Here is a 13,897-nt window from a genome sequence, read left to right as displayed (position 1 = left end):
CTGTAAAGTTCCAGTATAGGGTAATAACTCTGCTTGTTTCCTATAAAATTTTATTTCTAATGCATGTTTACCACTGTAAAGTTCCAGTATAGGGTAATAACACTGCTTGTTTCCTATGAAATCTTATTTCTAATGCATGTTTGTAAAGTTCCAATATAAGGTAATAACATTGCTACCTAACAGCAAATTATAGTCGACTCAAAACCAATAGTGCATAAACAGAAAAAACATGAATATACTCATATTCAATTGAAAAAACATACCTCAATTAATATGATAACCGAATCAAATATCACAAATTTGTAACCACAGCTCAAACCAAAGCACAAGAGCAAATTCACAACCAAACCGAAACTGAAATCACCGTATCACCATCGCCAAAACCTCAATTCAATCATACACTAAGCAAACACAGAAATTAACAACAACAAAAGATACGAGAAATTAAAATTTTGACAGTAACCTCTAAGAGCTTTTGTGTATGAGAGACTATGAGTAGTTCTTCAGAGAATCTCTCTCTTGGCAGCGTATCCGTACTGAGATCAACGAATGTTATCCAACAATCATTCCAGGTATGATCTATGCCTTCTTTGCCAAGCTCATTTCCCCAGAGGAGTTCTTAACTTCATCTCCGTCCGAGGTTGCTGTGGTTGATGTCGCTCGGATTTTATAGCGCCAGAGAAGGAACTGGAGGCTTGTCATTGGCCAACAGAGATAATGGCGGTGGCGTCGGAGGTGAAGAAGGATGTGGTGCGTTAACTGGAGCATCCGACGGAGATGGAGGAAGGGAAATCGGCAATGGAGTTCTGGGCAAAGGTGAATCGACAGCGGGTTGAGGCAATGGCATCAACGAGGGCTGTGTTGGAGAAGTCGAAGTTGGACTAGGAGAAAAGCTAGAAGCAGAGCTCGATGAACCTCGCCATTGTTGAAGAAGAAGAAGAAAGTTCGAGATGCTGGTAGCAAAAGGGCAAAATAGTAATAAAACATAGCTGTTGAATTTAAGAAATCGATAGCTGTCAATTTTTGGGTTTATTTTGGGTGTGTTTATATACATTCAATGGTGTAGGGTTTCTTTATAGAAGTACGTCTAGGAATGGTTATTTAACTAATTTTCTAGGAAAAAAAAAAACTAGATTCAACTAACTCGATCTTGCCACGTGTTGGCCGTGGCCTTGCCTGGGCGTGTGCTGGAACTGTGGAAAATTGTAAAACCGAAAAAAACACAAAATTCTGTCTTTTTTGTTGGTTCGAAAAGAAAATCCAAAATTCAAGTTGCAAACTGCAATTACCAAACGCCTTCCCGGCTTCGAGAGTTAAGAACCAGCCCAATCTCTCTCTCTCTCTCTCTCTCTCTTCCCCCATCAAGTATCGAATTACATCTTCTTCCCTGCTGACATGCCGCTTCTGCTCTCGGTACTCTCTCTCTATCTCTCATGTATATTTATTTATGTTGTGTTTGATGTCTTGCCTTCTGTTTGGTTTCCGGGAAACGAGGGTAGAAAAGAAACAAGGACAGTGAAAATTCTGGGAAAAGAATGGAAATTGGTTCGGGAAATGTCGTTTTGCTGCCCCGTCATGTTAAACGTTTAGCTATGTCGTTTTGGAATTACCTTTTCTTGCTTCCGGAAGCTAGAAATGTACTTCCATAAGGTCACAATCCATCTAGAAAGAAATGCGTATTAGCATTTTTAAGTAATTCATTTGATGGGTGTGTGTTCAAGTGTTTCTGTAGAGAAGAAAATGCCGCTTTAACAATAATGATTCATTTTTCAAAAATTACTTCAAATTCTTATGATCTTCCGCACACGAGATTGAAAGGTCTTCTGAAGATACGAGAAACTAGGTTTGTATGCCAAAGATTGGGGCACAAAGTTCGGATCTTGGCCGAGTTTCAGCTAGATTTTTGGTTGCTATTTCTCCTATTTGGTCAAAGACACTACTTGTGCAGATACTTTTGCATTTATACGGAAGAGCTTATTTATATGGAAGAGCTTATTTTATTTGGGCTTGAGGATTAAAAGAAGGAAATTTTTGGATATGCTTCAAAATCCCGCGTTTAGAACATTAATGAATCATCAGAAAGGCTTCAGCTTTAGATGTTAATACGGGATTGAATATGTATTAAGCAGAGTCTGACTAGTGTATGGATCCCTGGTGGTGCATTCCTCTTAGTCATTTACCTGTCAAATTCTTTGACTCATCTTTGATGTTCCCTGGAAAAAAAAATCTTTCTTCTTTCATTGTTCTTTTGAGTTATTCCCATCTGTAACTTATCCTTGATGGATGCTATTTCTGCAATTAACTTCATAGCTGTGATAACATACCACATTTTGCCTGACAGTAGGATTTTCGGTTGCTTATTGCCTTAAAGTTTTGTGCAAAAGAGCTATTTTCCTTTTTTTTAAATTCAAAAAGGGCTTTAATTTCTTTTCTTGGTTACTGAAAAAGAGCGTTTGTTTCTTCGTCCTTCTCATTCATCTTACTCCTTTTAACTTTTGGAATGCAGTGATCTCAACACCCAGATAGTGAAATGGCGAAATCACAAGGCATCGCAGTTTCTCCTCCTGCGCAGCAGCAAGGAAGCAAGAATGTTCAGACTGGACGTCCCCAGAATATACTCACCTTAAGCTTGACTAAAGGAAATACAACCTATGATGAATTTAAACATGGATTCCCATCTGATGGCTTATCCACTGCATCCAATAAATGGTGGGGAAGCAATAGCCCTGATGGTTATGAGAGCGTCCGTGGAGAAGGAGCTGAGACTGATGAAGACAAGAAACATCAGTCGGAAAAATTGGCAGATGATGGTGCAAGTTCAACTGTAGTGGACAAAGAGAAATGTGAAAGTGGGAAAGAAGAGAACTTTAGTTCCCAAGGAACAGATTTACTGATGGCTGTGAGAAAAAGAAGTCTGGAAGAAGGGCAAAAAGCACTTAAGCTTGGTGTTTTCCGGGGTTATGGTGCAAAGAAGCTAGGCAGAAGGGAGAGGGCATTGCTTCTCCGAATATTCAAATCTTCAACACCAAAGCAATGGATTCATGAATTCTCTTAAATCGGAGTTGGACTGCTCTGGACATTATAGATTATGTATAATTCATGTTAGGTTACACAGTTTTTTCTTTCGACATGATTGACAGCTATATTGAATTCTCAATCTGAATGGTATTTTCTTTTTTTATTTGGCCTCAGTCTGAATGGTATTATTTTGTTTTTATTTATGATGACCATGAGTTTCATAGACCCCATTCGTTAAACTACATGCATCAATTCAGAATTCAGATGATTTAGTTAATGATCTGTATCTATACCCTCTGGTATACAAATCAAGGGCATAAGTCATTCATTTTGGGCTTCCAGTTGATGAAGCCAACAGAGATTTCTCACTGTTAGATTCTTCTCACCTTATCCAACATTCTTAGAACTCTCATCCAAGATAGTACTTGGGAATATTCTATTGGTCAGGTCAGGGCATATCAAACATCCAAAATAGAACAGCAACCAAGAATTGACAAAGAGATCTAAGCATATCAAATATCCTAAACTGATTTCCTCATATATGGTTTTTTTTCTTGTGTCTTTCTTGTTTTTGGAGCAAGCTAGTGGAGCACATGAAGCCAACTGGAAATAAGGAAGAAATATAATTTCTATTGGCTAGAGATTGAAGAATACAATTTACCAGTGGAGCATGGCAAGCCAACTGGAATGAAGAAAAGGAAGAGATTCATTGACAGAAAATCTGTGAACTTCATTTTCACCAATAAGAAAACAGAACAAGATACAACTTAGATAAGGACCCCATGCGCCAACACTATAAATATACAGATTATATACCGTCTTACTCAAACAACAAGAAGCTCTAACGCTCTTGGCACTTGGCAATCCCACATTGTCTAAAAGGCAACCCTCAATACAATACACTTTCGTTTTACCTCAAATGGCCTCTTCAACAATGACTCTCTCCTCCCCTTCTCTTGCTGGCCAAGCTGTCAAGCTCGGTTCCTTTGTTTCTAAAATTGTTGGTGAGGGCCGAGTTACAATGCGCAAAACCACATCCGAGTCCAAACATGTTTCATCCGGCAGCCCATGGTACGGCCCGGACCGTGTCAAATACTGAGGCCCGTTCTCTGGCGAGGCCCCTTCTTACCTCACTGGAGAATTCCCCGGCGATTATGGTTGGGACACTGCTGGGCTATCAGCTGACCCAGAAACCTTTGCCAAGAACCGTGAGCTTGAGGTCATCCATTCAATATGGGCCATGCTCGGCGCTTTGGGCTGTGTTTTCCCCGAACTCTTGTCTCGTAACGGAGTCATGTTCGGAGAAGCTGTTTGGTTCAAGGCCGGGGCCCAAATCTTCAGTGAGGGTGGGCTAGACTACTTGGGAAACCCAAGCTTAGTCCATACCCAAAGCATTTTGGCAATTTGGGCCACACAAGTTATCTTGATGGGTGCTGTAGAAGGCTACAGAATTGCCGGTGGGCCTCTTGGTGAGGTGACAGACCCATTGTACCCAGGTGGGAGCTTTGACCCATTAGGCCTTGCAGAAGATCCAGAAGCTTTTGCTGAGCTGAAGGTGAAGGAGCTGAAGAATGGAAGACTGGCCATGTTATCCATGTTTGGGTTCTTTGTGCAGGCCATTGTTACAGGAAAGGGACCAGAGAACTTAGCTGACCACTTGGCTGATCCTGTTAACAACAATGCTTGGTCATACTCATACGCCACAAACTTTGTTCCTGGAAAGTGAGGTGCATGGAGAACTTGAGAGAGAAGCGTTTTTACAAATTGTGAGGGCCATTGTTTTGAATGGGATTTCTCTTAAGTGTTCTTTTTTCTTTTTTTTCTGATTAAATTTGGTGGTCAATGCAGAGGAATATAAGAACAAATCTGATAAATGTTCTTTGAGTATACATTTGTATGGGAATTTTTCACCTTACTTCAAAAACTCAATGTTCTTAGTTTCCGACAACTTGATGAATCAACATTGTGAATTGCAAGAAATGAGGAAAGCCTCGTAATTGGCATTTGTTTTCACCAATTCATACCAAAAAAATGGTGATAAATAAGTATAGAAAGTAAAAGGCCATAAATAAAAATTGCACCACCTTCACAGCCAATCCATCTTGTCATGAAAATGCAATATCAGTGTGTGATGGAGTTTACTACAAGTGAAACTCAATTAAATAAATAAAAACAAGAATGTTATGGAATTACTTAAGAGATCTTTTAAAATCTTAAAATAGACTTTCATCTTTCGATGTGAGATACTCTCAACACGCCCCCTCACGTGTCACGTCTTTAGTGCTTAATCAGTGAACAATTCTTATTGAGGAACATGTGGGATTGTTTGGCCTGGCACATGAATAGCCTATCATGATATTATGTTAGAATTTGAACTTTCAATCAACCAAAAATCAATTAGTAATGAATGAAGAGGCCCAACATCTTTTAAACTCTTAAGCTAGACTTCCGTCCTCTTCAATATGAAATGCCCTCAACATTTTGTAGCACCCTCCTCCATGGTAAGAGGAGCAGCTGTAGTCTCATATTGCATCTAAACTGACCACTCTTCGATTAGATCACATAATAAAAGAACTAATTTTCTCTACAATTTCAATTAGACATAATCATGTTAAAATAGAGTTGCCCTAAATTATTCATTTGAGTACTCAGATTTTTCCTCTCTCATCACCCTCATCCAAAAGTGTACGTGGGCAAATTCCATTGGCCAAAGATTGAAGTAATATAAAATATCCAAGCTTGATTTTTCTCATCTCTTTTTTATTTTTATTTTTATTTTCTGGAGAAAAGCTAGTGGAGCATATCAAGCCAACAGGAAATTAAGAAAGTGTGCGTGGACAAAATTCTAGTAGTGGCTAGAAATCAAAGCATATAATTTCCAAATTTGATACTAATTTTTCTTTCTGTTTTGGGAAGTAATAAAACTAGTGGAGCATATCAAGCCAACTGGAAGGGTAGAGATTTTCAAACTTGGTCTTCTCCAATGAGAAAAGAGATGAAGATATCAGAAAGATAAGTACCCTTTGAACCATACCTATACAAATACCCACCAACGTCTCTTCTTCCCAAAGAAAATAAGCACTCGCCCCTCTCACATTGTCTAAGAGACTGAAGATTTTCACAAATAATACACTTTCATTTTTCCTCAAATGGCTTCTTCAACAATGGCTCTCTCCTCCCCTTCTCTTGCTGGCCAAGCTGTCAAGCTCGGTTCCTCTGTTTCTAACATTGTTGGTGAGGGCCGAGTTACCATGCGCAAAACCGCATCCAAGTCCAAAAATGTTTCATCCGGCAGCCCGTGGTACGGCCCGGACCGTGTCAAATACTTGGGCCCGTTCTCTGGCGAGGCCCCTTCTTACCTCACTGGGGAATTCCCCGGCGATTACGGTTGGGACACTGCTGGGCTCTCAGCTGACCCAGAAACCTTTGCCAAGAACCGTGAGCTCGAGGTCATCCACTCAAGATGGGCCATGCTCGGTGCTCTGGGCTGCGTTTTCCCCGAACTCTTGTCCCGCAACGGAGTCAAGTTTGGAGAAGCTGTTTGGTTCAAGGCCGGGGCCCAAATCTTCAGTGAGGGTGGGCTAGACTACTTGGGAAACCCAAGCTTAGTCCATGCCCAAAGCATTTTGGCAATTTGGGCTACACAAGTTATCTTGATGGGTGCAGTTGAAGGTTACAGAATTGCTGGTGGGCCTCTTGGTGAGGTGACGGACCCATTGTACCCAGGTGGGAGCTTTGACCCATTAGGTCTTGCAGAAGATCCAGAAGCTTTTGCTGAGCTGAAGGTGAAGGAGCTGAAGAATGGAAGACTAGCCATGTTTTCTATGTTTGGGTTCTTTGTGCAGGCCATTGTCACAGGGAAGGGACCAATCGAGAACTTGGCTGACCACTTGGCTGACCCTGTTAACAACAATGCCTGGGCATACGCCACAAACTTTGTTCCTGGCAAGTGAGCCTGAGATTGACAGAGAAGTGTGCTTTTCCTAATGGTTTTGTGTTGCATTCCTAAAAGGACACAAATTAATGTGCAAACAACCAATTAAAAATACCCGCAAGTGCACGAATCTAATGAAGTATAGATTATGTAAGTACGGGGTCGATCCCACGAAGAACTTGTCGGTTTCCTATAAGTTCTAATTTGAGTACGTAAAGAACACTAATTTTACACAACACACAAACACAATACAAATTGGAAACTAAAAATGAAGTAAGGAAGATAAAAGAAATGAAACAACACAAGAAAACAAAGAAAAACACAAACAGCACTTTCTATCACCCGTTTATCACCATTTGGACAGATTCGTTTCTCTGTTTTTCAGTTTCGACCTCTGTCCAGTTTTTGACCTATAACTTTCCAACCGTTTATCCAAAATTCACGTTCTTTATACGGTTGGAATCAGCACAGAAAATGCAAGAACACAACGCGGACCAAAAGTCCAAAACAATTACGGAAACAAACAAAATTCAGTGACAAAGACACAAAACGTGTCAAACACGCAACTCACACACACATTGGGGGGGTTTTTTGATTTGGTTCAAGTGACCTATTTCTATTGCATGAAAGTAAATGGACTTTGAATTTAAATGTGAATGGCAGAGATGAATTATCAAAATGTGAAATTAAAATGTAACAAACACTAGGGTTTCGGAATCCACCCTAAACAATTCTACCCATGTTCATGGATACTCAAGTGATGAACTCTAAATGTATTGATGAAGATGTTCGCAATCAAGACCATGGGTCGTGGCTCAAGACGCATTGATTCTCTCTAATATACGTAAAGTGCATGGTTCGTGCTACAATACTTGTGCCCTCCTCATAACCGAACCTAGGTATGGTTCGTACTTCAATTCGATTGCAAGGAAAACCCATTAAGTTCAAAGAGAATATGAACATCACAAGAACCCTAATAGCATGGTGTTTACATTAGGTATTCAAGAAACCAATTCACATGGATGGTTCTTACTCCATCCATCTATTGCTTAGGAAAACATGAAGATACACATAATCCCAACAACCTCAAGAAGCATGCTTTCAAAGGTAATCAATCAAGGAAAACACACATCAAGGATAGATTAATTTGGTGAATTGGAATTCATCAATTGTTGTCAAGAAACCAATTCACATGATGCTCACTTAAACAAGTTCAATCATTTGTTGCTAATTAGAAATTGTGTTCTTGGTTATCTTACACAACTTCTCAACTTTAGCTACATGCATACAACCTAAGGTGATTAAGCAAAGGAAGCAAACACATATCATAAAATTCAATTAGTGAATGGGGTTCATCAACAACATCTAGAAATTCATACACTCAAGCATCAAAACAATAAGGTAATCATGTTTAGGGCTTCAACCTAAGCCCTAGCTATGGAGTTTAGTTGCTCATACTTATTCCAAATACAAACTCGAAATATAACTAGAAGGAGTTTACAGATTTGGAAATGATGAAAGCTTGAAGTCTTCAATGGTGGAAGTCTTCTCCTTTCTTCCTTGGCTGCACCTCCTTCTCCTTCCTTGCTCTTAGCTCCCCCAAAAGCTGCTCTCAAGTTGTGTAGAATGTGGAATAGCCTGATTTCCCACGATCAAAAGGCTCCCAATATCAGATTGCAATTTTGACTTCTCCTCCCTCTCTCCTCCTTTCCAGCTTTTACCTTTTAATATAAAACTACCACCTTTGATAAAGCCTTAGCCCATTGTCCCCTTGCCATGATGGAGCTTTGACTTCACAAAGATGCCAAAAGCTCAGAAAATATCTATTTTACAAATGTAATTCCTTGTTACCAAGAGTTATGGTAACAAGAAGTTAAGATGACACAAGGGAGGTAAAAGCTGGCCAAATCCGGATTTCCAGAACTGTGGTAACATGATGGATTGGTTGGATAGGCAATACTTGTCCAATGAAGCTCAAATTTGGATATGTTGTAGTTAACATCCATTGGAACAAGTCTCATGAAGATCATGACCTCATCCGAGCAACAGAGCATGTTGATCCCAGGCCAAGAAGTTGACCTACGAAAATGAACAAAAACAGAATTTATAACTAATAATGCACTTTTAGCTCATTTTCATCCCAACCAAGGCAAAATCTAAGAAAACACAAAAAGGAAGTAAAAAGCTATAAAATGTCAAGAACTAACTCAAAATAGTGGGTGAATAACATGAAAAATCATGTGTAAAAATGAACCGAACAAACTTCCCAAACTTATCTTTTGCTAGTCCTCGAGCAAAACAGAAACTAAAACAAGACTCGAAACAAAACTTTTCGAACACTTTCCAAAGAGAGAGTGACTTATGCAAATGACTCAAAAATTTTCACAAGAAAAACTTAGTTTAGACATTAGTCACAAGGCGGCAAAGTTCAGAACACAACATGCTCAAGTGTAGTAGTGTGATGGCCAAATGAAACTCATTCTCCAATTTCAGTTTTCACACAACTTCAAAAAATCATACCAAGCATAAATGTAACTTCAAATCTCACCAAAGTTGTCCTCTCACAAATGAATCACTCGGGAGAGGGTTACAATGCATCACTCAATAATAGACATGAGAATAGAGTTAAACCATAAGGGACTTAACTCAAAATTAGCAAGCTGAAAAACATGCATGAATATGATCTCAAGAAGGATGCTAAACACTCAAAAGCTGAAAAATGTGTGCAAATCAACCACATGACATTTAGGATCAATTTAGGTCTTTATTATAGGTTGTAATGGGGCTAAGGGTGCAAGGTGAGTAAGAAATGAAGGATATGGATACAACAAAGTCCAAGGAACTCACAATGTAAGAGCATATAATCGTTGACTAAAAGACTTTGAAACATCACGCTTAAGATTTTCAATTTTTTTTTTTTTTTTTTTTTTTTTTTTTTTTTTTAGGGGTGATCAAATAGACCACAAAGCCTTGTACCTCCACTAATTATGATTCACACTCCTTCCTTCCATTCGAACAACCAAGAAACATGGAATTGGATTTGAAACCATTGCCACTTAACCACAACTTTTCTCTTTTCTTTCACCCTTTGAGTGAAGTACTCTTTTTTTTTTTTTTTTTTTTTTTTTTTTTTGAAATGTAATAACCCTTCCCAAACTTAGCATGAAAAACATATCTAAATTAAAGCTCATGAGTTCCTTAGAAAGGTATATTCTTGTTTTTCAGGCTAAGGCTAGAAGTAAAAATTGGTTACTTGAAAGAAAAGGCTTACATACATATAGGCTCAAGGTGGTTAACAATGGAAAATCATGCTTAAGCATGCATACGGTTAGCTTGAAAGGCACAAACGGTCCAAAGAGGGCCTCAATATCATTTCTCAAATGTCATGTAATCAAATTGCACAAGAATGAGTGACTTTTAAGTGCTCAACCAAATCAATGAATAATGAGATCAAACAACAACTCGGATGACAAGAAAATAAGAATATGTGTATAACACTCATGAATTGAAGCAAAAGGCTCAAAGCTCACATTATATGGTTATACAAGTCTAATTCATGCTTGATACAATTCTTTGGATCATGCAAATCCCTAAACTGGAGAATTATGAAACAAATGGCAAGTGCATAGAGGGTTTCAAACATATCATGCTAGAACGATGCCATTTCATCGTATATGTCCGGAAAGTGACTTGAAAACAAAAAGATTCAAAACAGAAAAGAAAACAAAATAAAAGAAAGCAAGAGTTTAAGTGAAACGAAAAAGACTTGCTATCCCTTCCCAAACTTAAAAATAAACATTGTCCTCAATGTTAAAGAACTTAGGCATCAACAATGTTATAACAAGAAATAAAGGGAATAAAGCAAGTAAAAACAAGAACAAACAAGAAATACAACTACAACACGGCTGCAAAACAAAACGAAACAAAACAAAACAAAACCAAACTGAACCAAACAAAACAAAACAAAACAAGCAGAACAGTAAGCCCTAACAACAGTCCTACGCACGCAGAAATCCAACCCAAAGAAACGCACAAACCAAAATGAAAGCCCAACCCAAAGGAAAGCCCAAAAGCGAAGGAAGTATATAAAACAAAGAAACTGAGTCAGAAACACAAAGAGCGAGGACTCAGAAAAATAAAAAAAAGTGGGCCCTGATGTCTCGGCTCCTGTGAGTCACGGGATACAAAGTGAGAGACGTGCCGACAAGCAGAGGTCTCTCTCACGGTCCCAAGCCAGAATTATTGCCTTCATAGGAAGGCGTGACGACTTTCGTTTCTTGAAAGCGCTGAAAGGCGGAAATGCAATTAAAGGGGTTGGGGAACAGGTGAGGCGATAGAGGGGGATAGGCCGCAAGGGCCGCGCCAAACCAGAAGCGCAGTGGCTAGGGTTACGTAGAAACTAACTCTATAAAAGAAGAAGAGAAAGAGTTGGGGCAAAACACACAAAACTCAGAAACACACAAAAGAGAAAAGCAAGAACAAAAGAAAAGAAAGTTCAAATGGCCTCTTCCTACCCATTCTCGCTGGATCTCAACCTAGCTCAACCAACTCAGACTCAGGGCCAAGCAGTGGCACCAGTGTGGATGCCCTACTTTGCCTCAGCACGGGGGCACGTGACAGTGAATGACTCGATACTGCTGGACAACGATGTTGCCCTTGGAGTTGCTAGAAATCTAGTGACTCCCAAGGATATACGGGTGCTGGGATCAAGGGATGACAACCGGGTCGTGAGCGATGCTCTGGCACTAAGCGTGCAAAGCACAGCAACAGTCGCAAGTGTGGGTCATCGCCTAATTGCGAAGTCCCATGAGGTGGAGGTGCTAAGAGGTCAGTTGGCGGCAGAGCGAAGTATGGTTGAAGAGTGCCAGAGTATTATTAAAAGTTTAAAAACAGAAAGGGCAAGGATACTAGAGGTGAATCGACACCAGCTGGAGGCGTTGCGGGAAGAGAACAAAAATCTCTCAAAGATGGTAAGTGTTTATGCCCATGACATGAGAAAGCAGTTGGAGGACATAGACCGACCGGGAAAACGCAAGAAAACAGACCGCGAGAGTGGTTACGCTCAAGCTAAGAATGCAATCTTTGGGAGCTCGAGTGATGAGCCCCAAGAGGCTGTGCGTGAAGCCCCGGAAGTGGATAGCCAAAGGGCTAAACTCAAGGGTCCTATGGTCGAGACACCGAGCACTGGAAAAAAATGATTCTAGTGTATTATTGGTGTGCCTGTTTGTCTTTGCCTTTCGGTGATTTTTTTTTTTTTTTTTTTTTTTTTTTTTTTTCAATTTCTCGTTTTCGGAAATAAAAGAAAAGAAAGTTGCAAAAGACAAAGAAGAAAAACAAAACACACTTCCCAAACTTGAATAAAGGGAATGCGACAAACTAAAAAGAAACAAAGCACACTTCCCCAACGGAAATAAAACAAAGACGACAAACTAAAAAGAAATCAAAACACAATGAACCAGAAAACAGGGAGGGAAAGAAAGTAAAGTGAAAGCAGAAATGCTTCCCTGTTTAACTTGACTCATCCGCAAATTGCTCCGGAAATACAAAGTGGTGTCGGCTCCCCTATGAGAATAAGTCTATTTAAACCACTTCTCGGTTGAAAGAAGGAGCATCCTACATTTCAACCTGCAAACTCAAGAAAAACCATCAAAAAGCCCAGACAGAAAAATCAATGGCATCCCCAGATATGCTTGTTGATGACCTTAACCTTGAGTTGTCGCTTGCACCACCAAATGCCCAGATACGGGCTCCTCCAAACCCTATCTTCCCAAACTCCTCATACCATCATGGCTCGGCCTCAAACTTCTCTGAGGTGGTGCCGCGAAGGGCAGTAATGCCGGAGGGCATGACTGTCAGCAGACTTACAGTTGCAGATCATCTGCATGTGGCGCAGAGGTCTGACCAGATGGCAGTGGACGAGTCCCACAATCTAACCGTGCTCAACGCGGTCTCGGCCACAAATTTGGGCATGCGCCTACTGGCGAGAACACGAGAGTGCGGGGCACTGAGTGAGGAGGTGGCGGCCCTGAAAGCTCTGGTGGCGGACCTGCAGAAGCGGCTCTACAGTGCCAGCCAGCATGTAGAGATGCTGCAAAAGAGGAATGAAGATCATGTAGAGCTGTTGCAGGTTCTACAAGCAAGAACAGACAGAGGCAATTAGTAGAAGCCTCGGGTGGTGCAAAATGCAACAATGAACATGTGATTGAGAAATTTATGTTTTTTTTTTTTTTTTTCAAGTTTGTGTTTGGAATCACATGTATGGAATGAAATAAACATTTGAGCCAAAGTTCAGTGTGTGCAATCATGAAGCAATTTACTTCCCAAACTTAACAACAAAATAGAAACACAAACAAGTAAAGGAAAGTAAAAGTAAGAAAAACAAAGAGAAACAACAAGAAAATCGAAATTACCTTGGTTGGAGATTGAAATCCTAACTCAAAAGGAAAATAAATAAATAAAGTAAAATAAAAGTAAGTTTGAGTCTAGAGAAACTCCACTTTGAAGCGATTAGGACGACAACAAACTTCTTCTATTCACCTTGGGTTGCCTCCCAAGAAGCGCTAAGTTTAAAGTCTTTTGCCGGACTTCCAACATACTTGGGTCACTTGGGGGGTTTTGGCTCAATCGCCTCCTTGTGCCGAACATGAAGTTTCTTCAAATCCCTTTGCCATCTAATCAACCCATTTCGTATTCTTTTCTTTTTATGCACATGAGTAGGTTTCAAAAGCAATTTTAAGCGCTCTTCAATACGTGGATTAGATGGAGGAGGCACATATTTAGGGTCGGGTGGCCTTCTCATTTGAGTAGAAGGAGTGACATTGAACATATGATTGGTGCTTGGAACATGGATGTTCAGCTTGTCTTCCTTTAGTACTTCAAAAACAGAATATGGCATTAGATTAATTGAAGCACCGAAATCAATTAAAGGTTCCTCAAACAATTTAT

The 13,897-nt window shown here is 39.9% G+C and overlaps 3 protein-coding genes across 3 annotated transcripts; all 3 read left to right on the top strand.

Annotated features, from left to right (window-relative positions):
* The first annotated feature begins 1,268 nt into the window (after window positions 1–1,268).
* LOC110754869 (uncharacterized) lies at window positions 1,269–3,191 on the top strand. The gene is made up of 2 exons (XM_021955990.2): window positions 1,269–1,413; window positions 2,507–3,191. The coding sequence occupies exon 2, from the start codon at window positions 2,531–2,533 to the stop codon at window positions 3,053–3,055; it is 525 nt and encodes a 174-aa protein (XP_021811682.1). The 5' UTR covers window positions 1,269–1,413; window positions 2,507–2,530; the 3' UTR covers window positions 3,056–3,191.
* A 722-nt stretch (window positions 3,192–3,913) lies between these two features.
* On the top strand, window positions 3,914–4,783 carry LOC110754873 (chlorophyll a-b binding protein of LHCII type 1). The gene has a single exon (XM_088250968.1). The coding sequence runs from the start codon at window positions 4,259–4,261 to the stop codon at window positions 4,742–4,744; it is 486 nt and encodes a 161-aa protein (XP_088107094.1). The 5' UTR covers window positions 3,914–4,258; the 3' UTR covers window positions 4,745–4,783.
* A 1,285-nt stretch (window positions 4,784–6,068) lies between these two features.
* On the top strand, window positions 6,069–7,005 carry LOC110754874 (chlorophyll a-b binding protein 40, chloroplastic-like). Its single transcript, XM_021955992.2, has one exon. It carries the CDS (start codon window positions 6,168–6,170, stop codon window positions 6,969–6,971), a length of 804 nt encoding a protein of 267 aa, XP_021811684.1. The 5' UTR covers window positions 6,069–6,167; the 3' UTR covers window positions 6,972–7,005.
* Window positions 7,006–13,897: the final 6,892 nt, after the last annotated feature.

The sequence above is a fragment of the Prunus avium genome, chromosome 3 (assembly GCF_965620075.1).
Source record: "Prunus avium chromosome 3, drPruAviu1.hap1.1, whole genome shotgun sequence".
Lineage (NCBI taxonomy): Eukaryota > Viridiplantae > Streptophyta > Magnoliopsida > Rosales > Rosaceae > Prunus > Prunus avium.
This window is presented reverse-complemented; position numbering and strand designations above follow the sequence as displayed.